At 46.9% G+C, this 26,540-nt stretch overlaps 1 protein-coding gene and 1 pseudogene across 1 annotated transcript; both read right to left on the bottom strand.

Moving 5' to 3' along the window:
- Positions 1 to 790: 790 nt before the first annotated feature.
- CBR3 (carbonyl reductase 3) lies at positions 791 to 12,480 on the bottom strand. Its single transcript, XM_054468581.2, has 3 exons — positions 11,754 to 12,480; positions 9,359 to 9,466; positions 791 to 1,281 (listed from the first exon to the last, which is right to left on the bottom strand). Exons 1-3 carry the CDS (start codon positions 12,040 to 12,042, stop codon positions 845 to 847), a joined length of 834 nt encoding a protein of 277 aa, XP_054324556.1. The 5' UTR covers positions 12,043 to 12,480; the 3' UTR covers positions 791 to 844.
- A 1,723-nt stretch (positions 12,481 to 14,203) lies between these two features.
- On the bottom strand, positions 14,204 to 19,930 carry LOC129022425 (small ribosomal subunit protein uS4-like; annotated as a pseudogene).
- Between the last annotated feature and the right edge of the window lie 6,610 nt (positions 19,931 to 26,540).

Genomic DNA, 26,540 nt, shown 5'->3' with positions numbered 1-26,540 from the left:
AAATTTGAGACTATGTTCTTCTCCCTCTCAGGCTGAAGAGTTGAGCATAGCAATGTTGTTCAGCTCCAGATTCCAGAACTAGACACCTTTCTCCCAGGGAGATTCTTATGAACATTCCTTTTCAAGAACAGAAAGAGGCCAGGCACGGTGGCTCATGCCTGTAATCCCAGCATTTTGGGAGGCCAAGGCGGGTGGATCACCTGAGGTTGGGAGTTCGAGACCAGCCTGACCAACATGGAGAAACACCATCTCTACTAAAAATACAAAATTAGCCAAGTGTGGTGGCACATGCCTGTAATCCCAGCTGCTCGGGAGGCTGAGGTAGGAGAATCATTCGAACCTGGGAGGTGGAGGTTGTCGTGAGCCGAGATCATGCCATTGCACTCCAGCCTGGGCAACAAGAGCGAAACTCCATCTCAAAAAAAAAAAAAAAAAGAGGAAAAAAAAAGAAAAAGAAAAAAGGCTGGGCGCATTGGCTTATGCCTGTAATCCTAGCACTTTGGGAGGCAGAGGCAGGCAGATCACCTGAGGTCAGGAGTTCGAGACCAGCCTGGCCAACATGGTGAAATCCCATCTCTACTAAAATTACAAAAATTAGCCAGGCATGATGGCAGATGCCTGGTAATCCCAGCTACTCAGGAGGCTGAGGCAGGAGAACAGCTTGAATCCAGGAGGCAGAGGTTGCAGTGAGCTGAGATCGTGCCACTGCACTCCAGCCTGGGCAACAAGAGCGAGACTCCATCTCAAAAAAAAAAAAAAGAACAGAAAGAGAATCAAATCACAACATCAATTCATTCATTCATTCCACCAACATTTATTAAGCATTAGGCTCCAAAGCAGACGTTTACCAGTTTTGCACAACTTTGTCATGGACCAGCTGGCCTTGTGGCTCAGTGGCATCTGGAGGCAGGAGGGCCAAGTAGACAGGGGTCTCAGCCCCCTCCTCCACAGTCCTGATGTTGTCTTTCCCATCCATGTCTGTCTTCACTGGTCCAGGGCAGCACGCATTCACCAGAATCCTGTCAGCTTTCCTCTTCTCATCCAGACGCCTGGCCAGGATCCTTGATAAGACCGTGACCCCCAACTTAGACACCCCATAAGGTGAGTTGGGCCAGCCTTCCCTCTCATGCACCTCATTTTTTGTGTCCTCCACAAACTTTTTCATGAGATCCACCAGGTCTCCCTCTGTGAGTGTCTCACTGTGGAACTTTTCCTGCAGATCTTCACTGCAGTTTTCAAAAGCCCTTAAACACTGTAAACTACTGATATTCACCACTCTCCCTGAAACAGAATGATAAAAATATGAAAGCATATCACAGAGATATAACCATTGGTTGAATATACCAAACATATAGTTGAGTCTTGGTGCAGGTTGTTTTTTTTTGAGACAGAGTCTCGCCCTGTTGCCCAGGCTAGAGTGCAGTGGTGCCATCTCGGCCCACTGCAAACTCCACCTCCCGGGTTCAAGCAATTCTCCTGCCTCAGCCTCCTGAGTAGCTGGGATTACAGGCGTGAGCCACCACATCTGGCTAATTTTTGTATTTTTAGTAGAGACAGGGTCTCACCATGTTGGCCAGGCTGGTCTTGAATTCCTGACCTCAAGTGATCCGCCTGCTTCAGCCTCCCAAAGTGCTGAGATTACAAGCGTAAGCCACCGCGCCCGGCCATTGTGCAGGTTTAATTGCTGATTAAAAACAAAAATGTGGCTGGACGCTGTGGCTTATGCCTGTAATCCCAGCACTTTGGGAGGCTGAAAGGAGTGGATCACTTGAACCCAGGAGTTCAAGACCAGCCTGGGCAACATGGCAAAACTCTTGTCTCTACTAACAATAGAAAAATTAGCTGGGTGTGGTGGCGTGTGCCTGTGGTCTGAGCTACTCCGGAAGCTGAGGTAAGAGGATCACCTGAATCACCTGAATCCAGAGATTGCAGTGAGCCGTGATCACACCACTCCACTCCACTCCACTCCAGCCTGGGTGATGTGAATGAGACCCTTTCTCAAAAAGTAATAATCAAATTTAAAAAATAAAAATAAAAATGTGACTATAGAAGGCATAAAATCTATGCACCCATGGGTTTTAATATTTTTTTGGCCCTATTCTCCCAAGGGGAAGAACACACCTCCATCAGTGAGAGGGGCTCCCTTTCTCAGGGATTCTCTGAGAGATGGGTGAGGTAGTAAATTTGTAGATTCCCTAGGCAGTTTTATTTTTACTTTTACTTAAATTTATTTACTTATTTTTTAAGACGCAGTCTTGCTCTATCACCCAGGCTGGAGTGCAGTGGCACAATCTTGGCTCACTGCAACCTCCGACTTCCGGGTTCAAGCAATTCTCCTGTATCAGCCTCCCAAGTAGCTGGGACTACAGGTACCCACCACCATGACCCGCTAATTTTTGTAATTTTAGTAGAGACGGGGTTTTGTCATGTTGGCCAGGCTGGTATTGAACTCCTGACCTGAAGTGATCTGCCCACCTCGGCCTCCCAAAGTGCTGGAATTACAGGTGTGAGCCACTACACCCGGCCTAAAATTTTTTTATTTTGTTTTGTGAGACAGAGTCTTGTTTTGTTGCCTAGGCTGCGGTGCAGTGGCACAATCTCGGCTCACTGCAACCTCCACCTCCCAGGATCAAGTGATTCTACTGCTTCAGCCTCCCAGGTGGCTGGGATGACAGGTGTGCGCCACCATGCCCAGCTAATTTTTGTATTTTTTTAGTAGAGATGAGGTTTCACCATGTTGGCCATACTGCGCTTGAACTCCTGACCTCAAGAGATCTGCCTGCTTTGGCCTCCCAAAGTGCTAGGATTACAGGTGTGAGCCACTGTGTGCCCCGCTCGCTGGCAGTTTTATAAAACCACTCCTCCCCAGCATACACACTCCAAGTACTTATAAACCTGCTTTCCGAGGGACAGTGCTCTCACCCTAAGGACTAACGCTCTCAATTTCCTAGGCACACCCAATTTCCTAGGTCCGTGGGCAGCCACCCCAATTCCTTAGTGCCACAACCAGCAGTAGGGAATCCTTGGGGATGACTCTGTCTGTCCTTCATTATGGACACTTCACGCGTGGAATGGGCTGTTTTTCCATCCTGGTTTTTATTTCATTACTTTTTTTTTTGAGACAGAATCTCACTCTGCCACCCAAGCTGGAGTGCAGTGGCATGATCTCGGCTCACTGTAGCCTCCACTTCCCAGGCTCAAGTGATCCTCCTGTCTCAGCCCCACAAATAGCTGGGCCCACAGGCACACACCACCACGCCCAACTAATTTTTGTATTTTTCATAGAAATGGGGTTTCTCCATGTTGGCCGGGCTGGTTGCAAACTCCCGAGCTCAGGAGATCTGCCTGCCTCGGCCTCCCAAAGTGCTAGGATTACAGGCATGAGCCACTGCATCCGGCCTGATTTCATTACTTTTTAGTCCCTATTTGATAATATTAATATTCATTAAATTATGAATTAATATTCATGTTGATCATAATTCACAGCTACTAAAGAGACAATTGTGCCCATAGAAACAAATATGTAGGCCAAAAATTTTACAACAATTTGAAGTATTGGTGGAAATCCAAAAACCAGTAAATGTGTTAATTTACACATTTCATCAGCATCAAACCCCACTAATTTTAGTGAGTTATTTTATTATATATTATTCTGAATGCATATTCTCTGTGTCCAATAGGGTCTCTAGTTTTTCTTTTTTTCTTTTTTTTTTTTGAGATGAGTCTTGCTCTGTCGTCCAGGCTGGAGTGCAGTGGCACGATCTCGGCTCACTGCAACCTCCATCTCTCAAGTTTAAGTGATTCTCCTGCCTCAGCCTCCCAAATAGCTGGGATTACAGGTGTGTGCCACCATGCCCGGCTAACTTTTGTATTTTTAGTAGAGATGGGGTTTCGCCATTTTGGCCAGGCTGGTCTCAAACTCCTGACCTCAGGTGATCTGCCTCCCTCGGCCTCCCAAAGTGCTGGGGTTGCAGGCATAAGCCACCGCACCCGGCCGGATCTGTAGATTTTATTTCATTTTCTGAATGGCATTCCCGACAGGTTCCCATCGCAGGGGAGCTGCATATTCTTGTGGACCCCAGTCCCACAAGAGATACCCTCACTCTGTCCTTGGAAACTAGCACCTCACTCATCCCCCCAGGTTCCTAGTACTATTCAGTATTTCTTTCCTTCCTTCTCTCTCTCACTTTCTTTTTTTTTTTTTTTTTTTTTTTTTTGAGACGGAGTCGTGTTCTGTCACCGGGCTAGAATGCAGTGGCGCAATCTCGGCTCACTGCAACCTCCGCCTCCTGGGTTCAAGCGATTCTCCTGCCTCAGCCTCCCGAGTAGCTGGGACTACAGGTGCGCACCACCACGCCCGGCTAATTTTTTGTATTTTTAGTAGAGATGGGGTTTCACCGTGTTAGCCAGGATGGTCTCGATCTCCTGACCTCGTGATCCACCCGCCTCAGTCTCCCAAAGTGTTGGGATTACAGGCGTGAGCCACCGCGCCCGACCTCTCTCACTTTCAAAGATGAAGTGTATGTATGTATTTCTTTCCTAACTGTTACAGAGAAGTTGCAAGAATAGTTCAATAAATACCCTATGCCCATCACCTAAGTTCACTAATTGTTAACATTTTGCTATGTTTGCTTTTTCCCTCTCTGTCCCTTTTTCTCTCCAAGTTGCTGATATCATAAACCTTCATCTTAAGCACTTTAGTATTGGATATGGTAACAAGGGCATTCCCCTACATTACTACAGTTGTGACCACACGCCAGGCATTTATCATTATACAACACTATTATCTAAAATACAGCCCATATTCAAATGTGTCCAAATTGTCCCAGTAATGTTCTTTTACAGTTTTTGTTTGCTTTAATCCGGGATCCAAAGTAGGATCAAGGATTGCATTTTTTTTTTTTTTTTTTTTTTTTGAGATGGAGTCTCGCTCTGTCACCTAGGCTGGGGTGCAGTGGCATGATCTCGGCTCACTGCAAGCTCCACCTCCTGGGTTCACGCCATTCTCCTGCCTCAGCCTCCCAAGTAGCTGGGACTACAGGCGCCCGCCACCACGCCCAGCTAATTTCTTGTATTTTTAGTAGAGACGGGGCTTCACCATGTTAGTAAGGATAGTCTCAATCTCCTGACCTCATGATCCGCCCGCCTCGGTCTCCCAAAGTGCTGGGATTACAGGCGTGAGTCACCGCGCCTGGCCCATGGATTGCATTTAATTGTCACATCTCTTTCATATATTTTAATGTAAGGTAGTTGGCAGTGACTTTTTTGAAGACTGTAGACCATTATTTTGTAGTATTTCTCTCAAAGTGAATTGGTCTGATTTTCTCATAATGAGAGTCACATCAATATTTTGGCCAGGAATACTACATCAGTGATGTTGTGTTCTTCATTGCTTTCTAAACAGCTTTGTTCTCAGAAACTTGGCGGCCACAAGGAATTAAATGTAAAAGGAGAAAGGAAGAAAGAAAAACACAGATCATAGAAGCTGTGCTTTCGAGGAAATAAATCCTCTTAAGGGGAGAAGGTGTCCTCTTTGATCTGAGGGCACACCTCTGGGAGAGAGGCCAGAGGCTGACAGTCAGCCTCGTCAGCCAGATGGGTCATCAGCCCTGGGAGGGGCTGCACCCACACCACCCTCCACTGAGGTCCAGGTGGCCCCACCGGTCCCGAAACACCTGCTGCCTTACTCTAGAAAGAGTAGGCAAGTTGCGCCCTCTAGTGGCGTAGTAGTTGCTTGGCCTATTTACTCAGAACCTTGAACAAATAAGCAAGTCAAATACAGATAGATGGTCCCTGCCTTCTGATGGTTCCACTTAGGACTTACTGACTTCACTGATGGACGAGGAAGCGATATGCATTCTGCAGAATCTGCACTTGGAGCCCCCATACAACCATTCTGCATTTCACTTTCAGTACAGATTCAATAAATTACATAAGATACTCAACATTTTATGATAAAATAGGCTTTGTGTTAGATGACTTTGCCGGACTATAGGCTAGCGTAAGCGTTCAAAGCACCTTGAAGCTAGGCGAGGCTGACCTATGGTGTTTGGTAGGTCAGATGCGTTAAATGCATTTTTTTTTTTTTTTTTTTTTTGAGACAAGGTCTTGCTCTGTTGCCCAGGCTAGAGTACAGTGGCGCAATCGTAGCTCACTGCAGCCTCAACCTCCTGGGCCCAAGCGATCCTCCCACCTCAGTCTCTCGAGAAGCTGGAGCATGCCACTATGCCCAGCTAATTTTTAATTTTCATTTTTTGTGTAGAGATGGGGTCTCCCTATGTTGCTCAGGATTAAGTCCATTCTTATGATATTTTCTTTTTTTTTTTTTTTGAGACGGAGTGTGGCTCTGTCGCCCAGGCTGGAGTGCAGTGGCCCCGTCTGGGCTCACTGCAAGCTCTGCCTCCCGGGTTCACGCCATTCTCCTGCCTCAGCCTCCTGAGTAGCTTGGACTACAGGCGCCCACTACCACGCCCAGCTAATTTTTTTGTATTTTTAGTAGAGATGGGGTTTCACCGTGTTAGCCAAGATGGTCTCGATCTCCTGACCTCGTGATCTGCCTGCCTCAGCCTCCCAAAGTGCTAGGATTACAGGTGTGAGCCACCGCACCCGGCCACAAAAACTTCTTAACCTAAAAAGGTGAATGGTGAGAATTGCACTTGTACTCTTGTACTTGCTCAGTTTCTTAGTGGGATGGGATTGGAGAAAGCCTGCAGGGAGAACTGCAGGTGCTCTGAAAGGGGATGGAGTTTTAAAGCTGTCTTTAATACCTTGCAGCTCTCAAGTTCCCATTCAAAAATTGATTGGGAGAAAACTTCCCAATACTGGGTAAAAGACATCCCTACAATGGCTGCATCCCTATGTAGCCACAAAAAAGATAAAAGCTTTCTGACCAAATCTGGAGAGAGCCCCAGACATAAGGAGTAAAAAAAGCAAAGTGGCAAACATTGTATGAAATGTTACCTTTTGTGTAAAAAGGAGAGTTTTTAAAATGTGCTTTTATATTGGCTCAGATTTGCATTTAGAAACTCCATCCCCTTTCAAAGAACCTGCAGTTCTCCCTGCAGGCTTTCTACGATCTCATCCCACTCAGAAACAGAGAGTACAAGTGCAACTCTCACCATTCACCTTCTTAGGTTAAGAACTTTTTGTGGTTGGGTGCGGTGGCTCAAGCCTGTAATCCTAGCATTTTGGGAGGCCAATGCGGGTGGATCGCCTGAGGTCCGGAATTCGAGATCAACCTGGCCAACATGGTGAAACCCTGTCTCTACTAAAAATACAAAAAAATTAGCTGGGTGTGGTGGTGCTCGCCTGTAACCCCAGCTACTTGGGAGGCTGGGGCAGGAGAATCTCTTGTACCTGAGAGGCGGAGGTTGCAGTGAGCTGAGCTCATGCCACTGCACTCTAGTCTGGGCGAAGGAGGGAGACTGTCTCAGAAAAAAAAAAAAAGGTTTTGCATCCAGAGATAATTTTGTTTGTTTGTTTAAAGTGACGAGGGTCTTGCCATATTTTTCAGCCTGGTCTTAAACTCCTGGGTTCAAGTGATCCTCCTGCCTCAGCGTCCCAAAGTGCTGAGATTACAGGCATGAGCCACCACACCCAGTCAATAATCCATATTCAAAATGTTAAATTAAGAAAAGCACACTTCTGGCCAGGTGCGGTAGCTCACGCCTGTAATCCCAGCACTTTGGGAGGCTGAGGCAGATGAATCACTTGAGGTCAGGAGCTCGAGACCAGCTTGGCCAACATGGCAAAACCCTGTCTCTACTAAAAATATAAAAATTAGCCGGGCGTAGCGGCACACGCCTGTAGTCCCAGCTACTCAGGAGGCTAAGGCAGGAGAATCCCTTGAACCCAGAAGGTGGAGGTTGCAGTGAGCTGAGATCCTGCCACTGCACTCCAGCCTGGGCAACAGAGCGAAACTCTGTCAAAAAAAAAAAAAAAAAAAAGCAAGCACATTTTTAATAAAAACCACAGTTCTAAGAATCCACAGTAAACTTCTTGGGGAAGAAAATCCTCAAGGAAGCAAGCTTCCCTGTCCCCCAGCACAGCTGTCATTTCACACTTCAGATTCTTTGCTAATGGATATCTCCCCCACTAGAGTTTCAGCTCCACAAATGAGATGGTCCCTGTCTATAATGCTTACCATTGCACACCCAGATCCCAGCATAATGCCTGGAATATGGCAGGCACTCCAATGTTTGTAGGAAAAGTATAATAGTAACATTTATTGAATACCTGCAGGTATAGGCAAGACATTTCCTAATAAAGAAAATTTCTCGTTCGGGCATGGTGGCTCACACCTGTAATCCCAGCATTTTGGGAGGCAGAGGTGGGTGGATCACTTGAGGTCAGGAGTTTGAGACCAGTCTGGCCAACATGGTGAAATCCCATCTCTACTAAAAATACAAAATGAGCTGGGCGTGGTGGTGCACACCTGTAATCCCAGCTACTCCAGAGGCTGAGACAGGAGAATTGCTTGAACCTGGGAGGCGGAGACTGCAGTGAGCCAAAATTGTGCCACTGTACTCTAGCCTGGATGACAGAGCGAGACTCTGTCTCAAAAAAAGAAAAAAGAAAAAAAAAGAAAATTTCTTTTGGGTTTTCTGAATCAACTTGAGAAAGTTTGGTACAAGAAGAAAGGCATATAGGAAAAGTCGTAATGCTAAAACAGATACCAAGGTCCAGAGATGAGCTAGATGTGGGCCCATCACCTTGGAGGGCTGGAGGACTCATGAGATTGACCAGAGGCAAGAGGCCTTTGGGGACTCACAGCATTCTATCATTCTAGGATTGAGTTCATGACATGGATCCCAAAAGCATTGTGATATGTCACACTTATCTTTGGAACTTAAAGCTAAGGCTGGGCATAGTGGCTCATGCCTGTAATTCCAACACTTTGGGAGGCCAAGGTGGGTGGATCACCTGAAGGTCAGGAGTTCGAGACCAGCCTGGCCAACATGGTGAAACCGCGTCTCTACTAAAAGTATAAAAAATTAGCCGCGTGTAGTGGTGGGTGCCTGTAATCCCAGCTACTTGGGAGGCTGAGGCAGGAGAATTGCTTGAACCTGGGAGGTGGAGGTTGCAGTGAGCCAAGATCATACCATTGCACTACAGCCTGCACAAGAGCAAAATTTCTTCCTACCACCCACCCCCCCCCCCCCGCCAAACAAAACAAAACAAAACAAAACAAACCTAAAATGTTGGAGTGAGAAGTCAAACACTGTGGGAAAATGAAGCAATTTTCTATTTTTCCCCCTTCAGAGAAATAGCACCCCTGAGTGATTTCTGCAGGGCAGCCCTGCTCGGGGAAGCCTTCTTACTGAGGGATGCAACCCGACTGCCCACACATTGGGCTTACCATGAGGTTTCATTATTGGCAGTAACTCGTTGCACATGTTTCTAGTGGCAAAGAAATTTGTCTTCAGTGTCATCTCAGCTTTAATGTCAAAGGGCATTGGATCATCACCTTTCAAAAAGAGAAAGAAACAAAAAGAAAGTCATATTTTTTCCCCCTGAAACTCACATGACACAGTGGATCCTAACTCCTAACAACTAAAGGAAAAACAAGTTAATTTTAAAACAATTTTTAAAAACGAGGTCGGTGATTCTCAAACTTTAGTGTGCATCCGAATCACTTGTAGAGCCTGTTAAAACACAGCTTCCTGGGCCTCACCATTGGAGTTTCTGATTGCAAAGGGCTGGAGTAAGGGCTCCAGAATTTGCATTTCTTTTCTTTCTTTCTTTCTTTCTTTTTTTTTTTATGGAGTCTTACTCTGTCACCCAGGCTGGAGTGCAGTGGCGCGATCTCAGCTCACGGCAACCTCCACCTCCTGGGTTCAAGCGATTTGCCTGCCTCAGCCTCTGGAGTAGCTGGGATTACAGGCACGTGCCACCATGCCCAGCTAATTTTTTTACTTTTTGCAGAGACAGGGTTTCGCCATGTTGGCCAGGCTGGTCCCCAACTCCTGACCTCAAGTGATCCACCCGCCTCGGCTTCCCAAAGTGCTGGGATTACAGGCGTGAGCCATCGCACCTGGCCTGAGTTTGCATTTCTAAGTTCCCAGATGATGTGACAGCTACTGGTTTCCAGCCACACCTTGAGAACACTTGGCTTTCACTATCACTTCTTAAACTTAAAGGTGCATAGGAGGGAGCTGGGGATTCTGTTGAAATGCAGATTTTTTTTTTTTTTTTTTTTTTTTTTTTTTGAGATAGAGTCTCGCTCTGTCACCCAGGCTGGAGTGCAGGGGCGCAGTCTTCTCTTCCTGCAACCTCTGCCTCCTGGGTTCAAGCGATTCTTGTGCCTGAGCCTCCCGAGTAGCTGGGATTACAGAAGTGAGCCACCATGCCCAGCTAATTTTTGTATTTTTAGTAGAGTTGGTGTTTCACCATGTTTCCCAGGCTGGTCTTGAACTCCTGACCTCAGGTTATCTGTCTGCCTCAGCCTCCCAAAGTGCTGGGATTACAGGCGTGAGCCACCGCGCCCAGCGGAAACGCAGATTTTGATTCAGCAGGTGTGGGGTAAGGCGGGAGATTCTGCCTTGCCATGAGCGCCCAGGTTTGCAGCTGCTGGTGGTCCATTCCCCACACCTTGAAAGGCAAGGGGAAGTCTCTCCGCCTGTCGTCCAGGAAGCCGGGTATTTATCCACCAATCTCTCAGCCCATGGTTGAGGGCTGCTTTAGTGGGTGTTAATCCCCACTCCTGCACCCCAGCTCCCAGAAAGCCGGCAGGCTGAGTTGCCGGTGCGGGTCAAAGAAAGTCTCAGGTCCCCATACACAACAATGCGGAGTGCCTAGGGCCAAAGGGAGGAGTGGAGACTTCTGCTCCCCCATCCTTCATTTCACTCCCTCTTAGGCTTTTTTTCCCCACTAGGTTGGAGGTGAAGCCGGCCTGTTTATTTCTCCGTAGTAACTTTTTTTTTTTTTTCATACGGAGTCTCGCTCTGTCGCCCAGCCTGGAGTGCAGTGGCGCTGTCTCGGCTCACTGCCTCCCAGGTTCAAGCGTTTCTCCTGCCTCGGCCTCCCAAGGTGCTGGCATTACAGGCGTGAGCCACTGCGCTCGTCCTGTGATTTTCTTCAGTTGTAGTTAGAATAAGTAATCTCCTGATCCCCGCCCCTCTCCTTAAGGAAGATGCTTTTAAGACCACACGCACGTATTTTATAACAAACATAAGCTCCCTGGGGGGAGGGAACGAGAAGGCTCGCTTCCTTTTTGTCAGAGCCTATCAAAGCTCTGCATTACACAAATTGTCAAGTCCACCAAGTGCAAATGCGCGCTAATCCTGTTTTAGCGATTCATTTCCTTTCCCGAGCAAACGCCTCCGGGCATCTATGAATGCGCCCTTTCAAGGAAAGCGAAAGCCCAAAGCGAGCGGAGACCCTTTCTTTGCAGAGAAAATGTTTCTCGCGTTGGAAGGAAAGCTGATGAACTCTAGCAGGGCGTTGCCCCCTCCCAGGAGGCCAGTTTTCCTGCACACAGCAGCGGCTGACAGTTCGGGGAGGGCCCCGGGCCGCGCACAGGCCCGCACAGGCCGGCGGGCGGGGCGCGCTGTTGTCTGTCGCCCGGGCCCGCCTGGGGCTCAGCGAATCACGGAAAGCGAAAACCGCCTCGCGGGAGGCGTGGGCTGAGCGCATCCCTAGGGGCCGGCGCCACCCTCCTCGGTCACTCAAGTGGACGGGTGGGGTGCCTGCGGCTGGCCGCCCCCGCACCCTCGGAGCTCTCCAGGGGGCCCCAACCCAAGCCCTGCACCTACTCTTGAAGGCGACGGCCGCGTTGTTGACCAGTACATTGAGCCCCCCGTACTCCTTGCGCAGGAAGTCGCGCAGGGCGCGGATGCTCTGCAGGTCGTCGATGTCCAGTTGGTGGAAGCGCGGGCTCAGGCCCTCTGCCTGCAGCTGCTGCACTGCCGCCTGGCCCCGCGCCACGTCCCGCGCGGTGAGCACCACATCCCCAGAGAACTGTCGGCACAGTTCGCGCGCGATGGCCAAGCCGATGCCCCTGTTGGCCCCGGTCACCAGCGCCACGCGGCTGCAGGACGACATGGCTGAGCGGGGCGCGCGGGGCGCGCAGGGCACCTGCGTGGAGGGCTGACCGGGCTTCGGACCACCTGGGGCGCGCCCCGAGGAGCCCAGCTAGTGTCAGTGCCGCCGAGCAGACTAAGTTCTGGGATCCAGTGCTGCGAGTCTTAAAGAAAAAGGCCCCGGCTTCGGTCCCTCCCCTCCGAGGAGGGGCCGTCTGTGCCCTCTGTTCCAACTCCCGGGCCCGCCCCCTGCCCACGCTGCGCCCTTCAGGATCCGGGCTCTGAGCCGCGGGGTGATCTGCGAGGTGTCCGAAGCCAAATCGGACCTTGATGGGTCAGTCGGGGGCTCCAGATTCATGGCAACTGGACTGAAGAAATTATTTTGGGAAAACCCCAAAGTGAGAAAAACAAGTGCTGAGTAATTTTCTTGGGTGTGCGCCCATCATGCACGGCAAAATGCGAATGTTTGCTTTTTCCTAAGATGCAGGGACTTACTTAGACACAGTAACTGCTTCTCTGGACATAGGTTGCCTTGCTTGCTTAAAAGGAACTCAAGAGAGGGAATTAGATGCCCTGTGAGCGCACTTAGCAGGTGTGGGCAGACGACATCGCTCTGGGATTCCCAGTGAATGTGCCCCCAAGTGGGAGGGAATGTTTTTATTTAATCTACTTAACTCCTACGGGTGCTAAAAGTGTCTGCATTTAGGTTTGTCCAGGGAGGATACAGATCTATAAAGATCTGGATTGATCATATATTCTCACAGATCTGTGTACCGGCAAAGAAAGTTACACTGAAACCAAATTCCCAAAGGTGTGTCAAGCTATGGGCACAAACTTAGAGTCTCATCCATCGTCTTCAGTGTAAACTGAGTTGTTTGATCAGTGACTTTGAGATTTGGGAAGAACTATGACATCATCACGACTCAGCCTTTTCCATGCAGAGCTGGCTAACCCGCCTGTGTCTCTGTTACTCTGACTTCACCTTCTCTCTCAAGTCCTTACTTGAGGTTAGGAGGTGGGCCCCTGCTGTGATCTCCTACTGTGCCTCCCCCAGTATTTCCTTCTTTTTTCTCCTAAAGATCATTTGGTCCGGGCACGGTGGCTCACACCTGTAATCCCAGCACTTTGGGAGGCTGAGGAGGGTGGATCACGGGGTCAGGAGTTCAAGACCAGCCTGACCAACATGGTGAAACCCCATCTCTACTAAAAATACAAAAATTACCTGGGTGTGGTGGCATGTGCCTGTAATCCCAGCTATTTAGGAGGCTGAGGCAGGAGAACTGCTTGAACCTGGGAGGCGGAGGTTGCAGTGAGCCGAGATTGCACCACTGCACTCCAACCTGTGCAACACAGTGAGGCTCTTTCTCAAAAAAAGAAAAAAAAAATCATTTGGAACCTTGTTTTAAGAATATGGGGCTATTTAGGCTTTCTATTTCTGTGTGTGTATTTTATTTTATTTTTATTTTTATTTATTTATTTTTTTGAAATAGGGTCTTCTCTGTTGCCAGGCTGGAGTGCAGTGCTGCAGTCATGGCTCACTGTAGTGTCAATCTCCTGAGCTCAGGTGATCCTCCCCTTTAGCCTCCCTAGTAGCTGGGACTACAGGTGTGCCACAGTCATGCCTGGATAATTTTTTTTTTTTTTTTTTTTTTTGAGATGGAGTCTTGCTCTGTCACCCAGGCTGGAGTGTAGTGGCGCGATCTCGGCTCACTGCAACCTCCGCATCCTGGGTTCCAATGATTCTCCTGCCTCAGGCTCCTGAGTAGCTGAGATTACAGGCGCTGCCACTATGCCTAGCTAATTTTTGTATTTTTAGTAGAGACGGGGTTTCACCATGTTGGCCAGGCTGGTCTGGAACTCCTGACCTCATGATCCACCCACCTTGGCCTCCCAAAGTACTGGGATCACAGGCGTGAGCCACCACACCCGGCCTGACTGGATAATTTTTGATTTTATTTTATTTTTATTTTTTTTTAGAGATGGGGGTCTCACTGTGTTGCTCAGACTGGTTGAGCTCCTGGGCTACATCGATTCTCCGTCCTTGGCCGCTCAAAGTGCTGGGATTACAGGCTCGTGTCACCGTGCCTGGCCTAGTTCTTCTTGAGTGACCTTAATTTCTGTTTTTCACAATTTTATTTTTTTAAATAAAGCATTGATCCTATTTTATCATTTGGCAGGAAAACTAGACAATCCACCAGCCCAGGAGGGGACAAGCAGGCTTAATCCCCGTCCTCGTCATCTCTGGCTCCAGCCCCACCCTGGCCCTTCCTGGCATTCTTCCTCTTCACGTGGCTGGGGTGGCCACCCCAATAGGGAGGCAGAGGGAGAAGTCCATGTGCTTCTGGGAATCCAGGCGGACAGTGAAGAACAGGATATTTACCACCTGCTCACGGATATGATACTGTTGGATCAGCACACGAGCGTGGCGGATGGACTTAAGCCAAGCCCAGCTTGAAGACCTGGGTCTGTAGGCGTCTCTCTAAGAAATTATCGATCTTCAGGCCCAGGATGTAATCCAGCTTCATCTTGCCCTCATCCAGCACCCCAGTGCGGACCAGCCACTGCAGCAGGGCAATGCCTTCGAACAGACGCCGTGGGTCCTTCTCGTCAAGCGTCAGCAACTCCCAGGCGGCCTTATGGATCTTGATCAGGGTAAATTTGACCCTCCAGACCTCACATTTGTTCTGGAGCCCATACTCACCAATCAGCTTTAGCTTTTGGTGGAGATGAGATTTCTCGAAGGGTCTCTGCGGGGTCACATAAGTTTTGTGACAAACCCAGCTCCGGGCCGCTGGCATGTTGGCTCCACTTGCCCATCTATGCCTAAGCGCAGGCCCTGGTCACTGAGAAAGAGCTCAAATTTTTTATATATTTCATCTAAGGTGTTGATTCTATTGATACCCTTATCCTTTTAATATGCCCTTATCCTTTTAATGTTGGTAATGATGCTACCTGTCATTTCTGAGACTGGTTTGTGTCTTTCGTGTTTTTTTCTGATCTGTCTGGCTAGAGGTTTATCAATTGATTTGATTTTCCTCAAACTTTTGGTTACAATGATTCTTTCTCTCTCTCTCTCTTTTCCTGATTATATTAATTTCTGTTCTGATCTTTGTTTCCTTTCTTCTGCTTACTGGATTTTATTTGCTCTTTTTCTAGTTTCTTACTGTAACAAGGCAGAAGTCATTGATTTGCATTGATTTGAGACTTCTTTTCTAATGTAGGCAGTAAGTGGTGTAAATTCCCTTTTAGTATGACTTTAGTGGCATCTCACATTGATATGTTTTCAATTTCATTCGGTTTATTTTTATTTTTATTCTTATTTATTTATTTTTTGAGACAGAGTCTTGCTCTATCACTGAGGCTGGAGTGTAGTGGTGCCATCTCAGCTCACTGCAGCCTCCACCTCCTGGATTTAAGCGATTCTTGTGCCTCAGCCTCCTGCGTAACTGGGATGCACCCGCCACCAGCTAATTTTTGTATTTTTAGTAGAGCTGGGGTTTCACCATGCTGACCAGGCTGGTCTCGAAGTCCTGACCTCAAGCAATCTGCCTGCCTTGGCCTCCCAAAGTGCTGGGATTACAGGCGTGAGCCACCGCCCCTGGCTAGAAGTGTATTTTTTAAGTTTCCAACTTCCTTGGGGATTTTTCCAGCTATCTTGTGATTGATTTCTAACTTAAATCCATTGTGGTCAATGAACTCACATTGCACAACTTAACTCCTTTTTAAAGAATTTCAAAAGCTGAGAGAGATATTAAAGCATGTTTTTTATGTAATGACAATAATCTCAGAGAGAGAACAGTTAAAGAACAGGAAGAACTGCAAGAACAAAATGTGTGGGAAGACCAAGCACGGGTGGATCCAGCAATCAGGTGGGGGTGTGGAGGGGGAAGCAGCACACCTCTTCTCTTATAACAGAAGGGAAGGCAGAGTGTGTGGGTTTAGACCCAAGCATGTTGGGGAAACTAAGGCCTTCCTGAGGGCATGTTATCTCTTTGGAGGGTGAGAGATTTGAGGTCATCATTGAGACGGATTAGTTTGGGGAAATTGAGGACAGTAGCCATTTTGCAGATTGGGAAAGTGATTTTTTTTTTTTTTTCTGTGGCTCATACCTGTAATCCCAGCACTTTGGGAGGCCAAGGCAGGCAGATCACTTGAAGCCAGGAGTTCAAGACTATCCTGGCTAACACGGTGAAACCCTGTCTCCACTAAAAATACGAAAAAATAACTGGCCGGGCATGGTAGTGGTCGCCTGTAGTCCCAGCTACTTGGGAGGCTGAGGCAGGAGAATGGTGTGAACCTGGGAGGCGGAGCTTGCAGTGAGCCGAGATCAGGCCACTGCATTGCAGCCTGGGTGATAGAGACAGAGTGATACTCTGTCTCAAAAAAAACAAAAAATCAGGTGTGGTGGTGTCCGTCTGTAGTCTCAGCTACTCAGGAGGCTAAGGCAGGAGAATCGCTTGAACCCAGGGATTGGAGGTTGCAGTGAGCCAAGATCACACCACTGCACTGGAGCCTGGGAATAGAGTGAGACTTTGTCTCAAAAAAAAAAAAAAAAAAAAAAGAAAAGAAAAAGAAAGAAAGAAAGAAACGGCTCCGGTTATTGCCGTTGACAGAATAATGCCCCTCTCCCAAGAGGTCTGCATTAGAATCCGCAGAGCCTGTGAATGTTGCTTCCTTTCACAAGAGGGACTCTGCAGAAGTGATTACGGATCTTGATGTGGGGAGATTAGCCTGGGTTACCAAGGTGGGCCCAGTGTAGACACAGGGTCTTTATGAGAGGGAGGCAGAAGGTCCAAGACGAAGATGTGGTAGAAGCAGAGGTCAGGAGAGATTTGGAGACGGAGGAAGGGCATGTGCCAAGGAACGCAGACAGCCTCCAGAAGTTGGCACGACAGCAGAGGGGTTCCTCCCTCCGGGACTCTGGAAGGAGCATGGCTCTGATACCTTGACTTTAGGACTTCTAATCTCCAGAATGGTGAGATCATAAATGTGTGTTGTCTCACGCCCCTCAGTTTGTGGTAATTTGTTATAGTGGCATAGAAAGGACTGCAGTTAGAGGAAGATTCCTACCTTCTGTCCTGGCTGAGAGGAAACACCTTTCTCTTGTACTTAGTACAGCATTGCACAAATAATTGGAATTGTGAGCCGATTTTTTTAAGAAAAAAGACTGGGCCGGGTTCAGTGGCTCACACCTGTAATCCCAACAGGCTGAGGAGGGTGGATCACGAGGTCAAGAGATTGAGAACAATCTGGCCAACATGCTGAAACCTCATCTCTACTAAAAATACAAAAATCAGCTGGGTGTGGTGGTGCATGCCTGTAGTCCCAGCTACTTGGGGAGGCTGAGGCAGGACAATTGCTTGAACTCGGGAGGTGGAGGTTGCAGTGAGCTGAGATTGTGCCACTGCACTCCAGCCTGGCAAAATACTGGTGGCCGGGCATGGTGGCTCATGCCTCTAATTCTAGCACTTTGGGAGGCTGAGGTAGGCGGGTAGCTTGAGTCCAGCCTGGGCAACATAGTGAAACCCTGTCTCTACCAAAAATACAAAAATTAGCTGGGTGTGGTGATGTGTGCCAGTAGTTCCAGCTGGGAGGATTGGGTGAGCCTGGGAGGTGGAGGTTGTGGCGAGCCGAAATGGCGCCTTTGCATTCCAGCCTGGGCAACAAGAGCAAAACTCTGTCTCAAAAAAAAAAAAAAATTTGTGGGTTCTGGTGGTTTACTGCTGTGATTCTGTTTAGATTGGCTTTGCTATCACTTAATGCCATTGTCCCTTTGTGTTTACCAAATCGTTGGGTAAGAACCCAAACCTTTGCCAGTAACATGGCATTCTTCCAGGGTTCTTCTCCTTCCAAAGTCCTTTTGTGGTCTGAGGGACTGAATGTCCACAGCCGTTCCCTCATCTGCATCCAGCGACTGTCTGAGCACCTGTTAGGTACCAGTCATGCTCAGGAGTGAGCAGAAGCCTGGGCAGGGCAGGAGTGGAGCTCCCTGCCCTCATGGCTCCTTATTGTAGCTCCTGCTTACTCACTGTGTGATCTTGGGCAAGGTTCCCAATCTCTCAGTGTCTCAGTTTGCTCATCTGTACAATGGGAATAGTTTTAGTGCCTAGCTCTTATGATTGCTGTAAGGAGTACAGCATGAATGTTTAATATTATAAAAGTGCTTAGAGCAGTACTGACAAATGGTAATATGTAAATGTTTGCTGTTCTTACATTTTTCAGCACAGGCAGGCAGACACCATCTAAAACCATACATTCATGTCTTTACAGTCATTGATCGGTGTTCTCCTGGGTAACAGGCACAGTCATGACTACCATTATTTGCTAGAGGCAGATAATGTGGGCAGAGGTGGGAGGTGAGGGGAACCTGTCTACACCTTCGCCTTAAAGAAAGCGCTCTTGACTCCCATCGCGTTCTAAGAAAGTCTGGGTTGCAGAAGGCAAGCTTGGGCAGGAATGGGGCCCATTGTTTTTCTGGAAGCAAGATTAAGGTCAGGTTCTGAGTCAAATGAAGAGGTCAGCAAACAGCTTGGTAACTCCCCACCTCCTCTTCTCTATCCCTAGTTCTTCACTGCCTGCCCTTCCCAGGGGTGGGTTACAAAGTGGTTTAGGGTCAGGACAGTGAGGCTGTTGAGTGCCATGGGGAGTGTCAGGGAGAAGACAATTCCTACGATGCCACCTCATGTAGCTGAAACCTCGCCTTCCTCTCCTAAGTGTTCTGTGCCTGAGTGCTGGGGTCAGGATTATGCACGGTCCCAACAGGGCTTGACCAGGCAGGACGAGCAGGTGTGTGATTTGTATGCTTGAGGTCACCATGGTGGCTGTCCCTTTGCTACCCTGGAATTGATTTCTGGTCTCTATATTCAGAGTGACTCAGGGAAAAGTGTACTGCTTATTGTAAACACTGCTGACTTGGAAGAAGAGATTCTCCTTGCAAATGTGGTAGGAACCAGTTTAAGTGTGATGTCTGGAAGGCTGGGCTCTGTGCCTGAAAGGAAATCTGCCACACCCTTGCTAAACTGGATGGAGAAGGGGCCATGGCAGGCTGGTGAAGCACCTGTGCTGGGAAATGTGGGTTCAAAGGCCCCAGTCCTCTCCTTGGGAACTGCATCAGGATTTGTTTTAAAGCCCGTTCTTATCTCTTAGCTTGGCAAAGTATTGCCAAGGCTGGGGAAAACCAGCCATTCATGTATATTTCTGGCGAGTGTAATGTACCTCCTCTTTGGAGGGCAATTTGGCTGTTGTCTATGGAAATTAAAAATATGCATCTCTTCCTGGAAAGGGAATTGTTGGGGGAATTTATCCTACAGATACCCTCCCATGTGTGTAATGATAGCCGGACCAGGATGTTCTTTAAAAGTGGTTCCCAGCCAGTTTGTTACAAAGGTCACAAATTATTCAGCAAGATGATAATGATTTTATGTTTTTTAAAAATGATAAATTGTAGCCTGTTGATCATCGTTAAAAATATTTGAATGCTAATTGTATGGCTTTCTCTGTGAACTTCTGTAATTATTTTGGACCGTTTGTGTTTGTAGAACTTGCTGCCAGACAGTGCCCCTTGTGGTTGAGTGGCTGCACTACATGGCATATGTATCAGTTTCCTGCGGTCACCGTAACTAAACACCAAATACGGGTGCAGAGGTTCGTTCTCTCATAGTTCTGGAAGCCAGAAGTCCGAGATCAAAATGTTGTCAGGATCATGCTCTCTCTCCAAGTTCTGGGAAAGAATCCTTCCCTGCCTCTTCCACTTGCTGGTGGTTGCTAGCAATCTTTGGCGTTCCTCGTCTTGGGGCAGCATCACACCAATCTCTGCCTCTGTCTTCATAAGGCTGCCATCTCTGTTGGGCATCTGTGTATGTCTTCTCCTCTCCTCTTCCTTTTTTTTTTTTTTTTTTCTTTTTTTCCTGAGACAGTCTCACTCTGTCGCCCAGGCTGGAGTGCAGTGGCATGATCTTGGCTCACTGCAACCTCCGTCTCCTGTGTTCAAGCGATTCTCAAGCCTCAGCCTCCCAAGTAGCCAGGATTACAGGCGCCCGCCACTACGCCTAGCTAATTTGTGTATTTTTAGTAGAGACAGCGTTTCACCATGTTGGCCAGGCTGGTCTCAAACTCCTGACCTCAAGTGATCCACCCGCCTCAGCCTCCCAAAGTGCTGGGATTACAGGCACGAGCCACCACGCCTGACCCTTCTCCTCTTCTTATAAGGACATTAGTCTTCCAGCATAATCTCATCTTAACTAATTACATCTGTAAAGACCCTGTTATCAAAAGGGCACATTCTGAGGTGGCAGGTGGACATGAATTTTGAGGGAACACTACAGAACTAACCCACTATAGAATCTTTCTTTAATGTTTCTATTGATCCCTTTCAATTGGTCTAATATATTACTTAGCCTGAATTTTTTTCTTTTTTGAGACAGTGTCTTGCTCTGTCACCTGGGCTGGAATGCAGTGGCGTGATAATGGCTCACTGTAGCCTTGACTTCCCAGGATCAAGCGATCCTTTGTAGCTGAGACTACAGGTGTGTGCCACCATGCCTGGACAATTTTTTATTTTTATATATGTTTTTAAGAGGTGGGGTCTTGCTATGTTGCCCAAGCTGGTCTTGAACTCCTGGGCTAGAGCAATCCTCCTACCTGGCCTCCTAAAGTGCTGGAATTACAGGCATGAGCCCTTGCATCTGGACAGCCTGACTTGTTTATCATAAATTCTTGTTTGAGATGGAGTCTTGCTGTGTTGCCCAGGCTGGAGTACAGTGGCATGATCTCAGCTCACTGCAACCTCTGCTTCCTGAGTTGCAGGAGAATTCTGCAATTCTCCTGTCTCAGCCTCCTGAGTAGCTGAGATTACAAGTGTGCACCACCACACCTGGCTAATTTTTGTATATATATATATTTTTTAGTAGAGATGGGATTTCGCCATGTTGGCCAGGCTGGTCTCGAACTCCTGATCTCAGGTGATCCTCCCGCTTTGGCCTCCTAAAGTGCTGGAATTACAGGCATGAGCCACCGTGCCCCACCTATCATAAATTCTTGTCTGCATCTCTTAGTCCATTTGTGCTGCTATAACAAAATACGTGAGACTGGGTAATTTATAAACAATAGAAATTTACTTCTTGTGGTTCTGGAGACTAGAAAGTCCAAGGCGAAGGTTCTAGGAAGTCTGGTGAGGGCCTGGTCTGTGCTTCCAAGATGATGCCTTGTTGTTTTGCCCTCCAGAGGGGATGGATGCTTTGTCTTCACATGGTGGAAGGGCAAAAAGGAGGGAGGCAGCTCCCTTATATATCTTTTATAAGGTCATTAATCCCATTTGTGAGGACAGAGCCCTCATGACCCAATCACCTCCCCAAAAGCTCCACCTTCTAATACCATCATCTTGGTGATTAGGTTTCAACATATAAATTTTGGAAGGACACATAATTCAAACTACAGCAGCATATATAAAGCTTAGTTTCCTTTTGGTACAGTTTGCTTTTATTTTTCTATCATCATAGGAGTTTGCTATGGTTTGAATGATTCTCCCCTCTGAAACGCATGATGAAACTTAATCCCAAATGTAACAATATTGACAGGTGGAGCCTGTACAAGGTGATTGGGTCATTAGTGCTCTGTCCTCACCAATGGATTAATATATCATGGATTAATGGGTTATCATGGGAATGGGTTAGTTATTTTAAAACAGAGTCTGTTATAAAAGCCAGTTGGCGTTCTCTTGTGTACTCCTTGCCATGAAACCCTGCACCACCTTGGAACTCTGCAAGAGTCCCCACTAGCAAGAAGGCCCTCACCAGATGCAGCTCCTTGACCTTGGTCTTCCAGCCTCCAGACTGTAAGAAATGAATGTATTTTCTTTACAATTTACCTAGTCTCAGGCATTCAGTTATAGCAACAGAAAAGGGACGAAGATAGCCATCTTTATTGTTTTTGTTATCTGGTATTGGGTGTCTCTAAAGAGAATATAACTGGATTTTTAACTATTTCCTACCGTCCTTTGTTAGTGGCTTCATATTTTTTTATTCTTTTTTTTTTTTTGAGACAGGCTCCCTCTGTTGGCCAGGCTGGAATGCAGTGGCGTGATCTCAGCTCACTGCAGCTTCAACCTCTTGGGTTCAAGCCTCCTGAGCAGTTGGGACTACAGGTGTGCACCACCAAGCCTGGCTAAATTTTTGGTAGACATAGGTTCTCACTGTGTTGCTCAGGCTGGTCTGAAATTCCTGGGCTCAAACGATCCTACCCACTACAGCCTCCCAAAGTGCTGAGATTACAGGCATGAGCCACTGCGCCCAGACTTTTAGTGGGTTTTTAAAAATAGAAAGCTAATATTCATGGAACTCTTGCTCAGAGTCAGGTGCTGCTCTCCACACTTTACACTTACCTATGTGTTCCACTGTAACAAGAGACTCACCCCATATCATGAGCCAAGCATGGTGGAGGGGGGGGACCTTCTTGAAAGCAGACACTAAAATGTCTTGGTAGCCACACTGATTTTCTTTTTCCTTCATAGCTGTCTTGTTGCTTTCAGTTCTGTATCACCGCCTTCAGTGCGCCCAGCTATCCACACCCAGCTATCCAGGTTCAAGAGAAGATCCCGTTGTACTCATTTTCCAGGGCCATTACACTTTTTGAGAAATAATTTTTGTGCTGTTGTCAAACAACAGTTATCCTCTGTTATTTAGCAACCCTTGTTCTTTGAACATTTTCTTCTTTAAAAAATAGTTTTATTGAGATGTAATGTGAATTAAATCCCATTTAAAGTATACAATTCAATGACTGATAGTATGTTCACAGAATTGTACAACCACTACCACTATTTTGGGACATTTTCATCACCCCTAAAAGAAACCCCATAGCCATTAGCAGTCATTCCCCATTTCCTTCCACGCCTTCCTCCCTGGGCAGCCACTAACCTGCTTTCCATCTATATAGACTTACCGATTCTAGACATTTCAGATAAATGAAACAGTAAGATGTGGCCCTTTGTGACTGACTTTCACATAGTGGTTTTTTTTTTCTTTTTTTCTTTTTTGAGACAAGGTCTCACTCTGTTGCTCAGGCTGGAGCCCAGTGGTGCGATCATAGCTCACTGCAGTCTTGACCTCCCTGGGCTCAAGTGATCCTCCTACCTCAGTCTCCTGAGTAGGTGAGACTACAGGGGTGCACCACCATGCCCTGCTCATTTTTTGTATTTTTTTGTAGACACAAAGTTGCACCATGTTAGCCAGGCTGGTCTCAAACTCCTGGGCTCAAGTGATCTGCCCACCTCAGCCTCCCAAAGTCCTGGGATTACAGACCCGAGTGACCACACCCAGCCTCTCTTAGTATGTTTCAAGGTTCATCTGTGTTGTAGCATCTTACTGGCTTTTAAAGTTAACATTTAGTAAGTTTGATTCTTGATAGGATTTATAATGAATTTTTAGTTCATAGAAATATTCCTAAAAATATTAATTGAACATAAAGTTGATACAATAAAGGTATAGACTTCAGGAATCAGTTTTTTCCACAATTGATTCTACATGAATATAATATTTTGTTGCTTTTTCAGAATTTTAAGTAAAATTAGTATTCCCATATTGTATTTTGCTCATCTATGCTTAATCTAAAAAGGTTGAGTTGGTTTAAAGCATTCCTAAGAAGTGGCTGATGTAAGATGGATTAATTGATTCAGGGTCTCACCCTGTCGCCCAGGCTGGAGTGCAGTGGCATGATCATGGCTCACTGTAGCCTCAACCTCCTGTCTCTCTCCAAGTTGTTGGGACTACAGGCATGCACCACAATACTCGGCTAGTGTTTTGTATTTTTTGTAGAGATGGGGTTTTGCCATGTTACCCAGGCTGGTCTTGAGCTCCTGACCTCAAGTGATCTGCTAACCTCAGCCTCCCAAAACGCTCGGATTACAGGCGTGAGCCACTGTGCCTGGCCAGGATTTATTTTTTGAAGTATCAAATTTCAAAAGTTTGAAAAAAAAACTGTGGAAACTCTTTAGTCCCTTAAATTCTTTATATCTAAATATAACATTATTATTATTATTATTATTATTATTATTATTATTTTTAGACAGAGTCTCATTCTGTTGCCCAGGCTGGAGTGAAGTGGTGTCATCTCCACTCACTGCAACCTCCCCCTCCTGGATTCAAGAAATTCTTCCACCTCAGCCTCCCAAGTAGCTGGGACTACAGGCACCTGCCACCACGCCTGGCTAATTTTTGTATTTTTAGTAGCGATGGGGTTTCCCATGTTGGCCAGGTTGGTCTCGAACTCCTGACCTCAGGTGATCTGCCCACCTCAGCCTCCCAAAGTGCTGGGATTACAGGCATGAGCCACTGTGCCCAGCTAAATATAACTTTTAAAGTTAAGTTTGTATGTTAGTAACTTATTGCTACATAACAAGTTACTCCAAACTTTGGTGGCTTAAAACATTTATTTTCTCAGTTTCTGTAGATCAGGAATGAGAGTAGCTTGGCTGGGTAGTTCCGCCTCGGGGCCTCTCATGAGCCATCTTGCTGTCAGCTGGGGCTGCGGTCATCTGGGGACAGAAAGCTCGTGGCTGGAGGCCTCAGCTCTTAGCCAAGAGGGCTTCTCCTTGGGTGGCCTCAAGACACTGCAGCTGGCTTCCTCCAGAGTGAGTGAACCAAGAGAGGGAGAAAGATGAAAGCCAAACTGTCTTTTATGACCTAGTTACTTCTACCATTCCTTCCCCATGTCTGCTGGTCACACAGAGCAAGTCTGATCCAGGGTGGGAAGGGCCTACACAGGGTCTGAAGAACAGAAGGCAGGGATCATGGGATGGTCTTGGAGGCCGGCCACCACAAGTTGGGCAGTCATCTGACTCCCTCGACTGGCAGTCAAAAAATCACTTACATTGCCCAGTAGGTAATACAGTAAAGATTAGGGAGGCAGAGCATGGTGGCTCATACCTGTAATCCCAGTACTTTGTGAGGCTGAGGTGGGAGGATGACTTGAGGCCAGGAGTCTGAGACCATCCTGGGCATCATAGTGAGACCCCATCTACACAAAAAATTTTAAAAATTAGCCATCTCCACAAAACCTTAAAAAGATTAGCCAGGTGTGGTGGTGTGCACCTATAGTCCTACCTACTTAGGAGGCTGAGGCAGGAGAATTCCTTGAGCCCAGGAGCTTGAGGCCGCAACTCACCTATCATCACACTACTTCACTCCAGCGTGGGTGACAGAGTGAGACTCTGTCTCTAAAAAAATTTTTTTTTTTTTTTTTTTTTTTGAGACAGAGTCTGGCTCTGTCGCCCAGGCTGGAGTGCAGTGGCACAATCTTGGCTCACTGCAAGCTCTGCCTCCCAGGTTCACGCCATTCTCCTTCCTCAGCCTCCTGTGTAGCTGGGACTACAGGCGCCCACCACCACGCCCGGCTAATTTTTTGTATTTTTAGTAGCGACGAGGTTTCACCGTATTAGCCAGGATGGTCTTGATCTCCTGACCTCGTGATCCGCCCATCTCGGCCTCCCAAAGTGCTGGGATTACAGGTGTGAGCCACCGCGCCCGGCCAATTTTTTAAAATTAATATTGCCAAGCACAGTGGCTCATGTCTGTAATCCCAACACTTTGAGAGGCTGAGGCAGGCAGATAGCTTGAGCCCAGGAGTTCCAGACCAGTCTGGGCAACATGACAAAACTCCATCTCTTTTAAAAAGACAAAAATTAGCCAGGTGCAGTGGTGCATGCCTATAGTCCCAGCTACTTGGGAGGCTGAGGTGGGAGGATCACTTGAGCCTGGCAGGTGGGGGTTGCAGTGAGCCAAGATCACGTCATACCGCTGCACTCCAGCCCGGTCTATGGGAGTTAGACCTTGACTCCAAAAAAAATAAAGACAAAAACAAAAGACAAGAAAGATAATAAAAGAAAGAAGGAGAGAAAGAAAAGAATACTGCATGGATCATGTGAAAATATCTCATATGTATGTACAGATACAAATGTGTATTGGAAAAGTGTGTGCTTTCAAAGCAAAAATTCAACTTTGGAAAAGTGAGTTTAGGAATTTTTTACTAGTAGCTACTAGTCAGCATTATTACTATAAATTTAATTCTAAAAAATTATAGTTACTAGAATAATATTTACATGTACTTGAGGAATGGCTTGAGTGTTATTTTTGAAATAAAACTGTGCTGTTCAATGAGGTAGTCACATTGTGGCTGATGAGCACTTAATGTTAATGTTACCAGCCTGAATGAGATGTTGCCATCAACATAAACTTTCAAAGACTTAGTACAGAAAATTGTTAAGTACCTCACTAATATTTTTCATGCTGATCATACTGCAAAATACATCATTTTCCAATGATATTTCGTGTTGGGTGAAATTAAATGTTAAAATGTTAGTTTCACATGTTTCTTTTTTACTGTAATGTGCTACTACAAAATTTGAAATGACATGTGGTTGCATTTGTAGCTGAAATTCTGTTTCTTTTGGTTAGTGATGATTTGAAATGGAAAAGTTTGACTGGACTCAGAATTCATTGACAATATCACAAGACAATGTCAATTTGTGAA

Source organism: Pongo pygmaeus, chromosome 22 (assembly GCF_028885625.2).
Source record: "Pongo pygmaeus isolate AG05252 chromosome 22, NHGRI_mPonPyg2-v2.0_pri, whole genome shotgun sequence".
NCBI classification, from domain to species: domain Eukaryota; kingdom Metazoa; phylum Chordata; class Mammalia; order Primates; family Hominidae; genus Pongo; species Pongo pygmaeus.
This window is presented reverse-complemented; position numbering and strand designations above follow the sequence as displayed.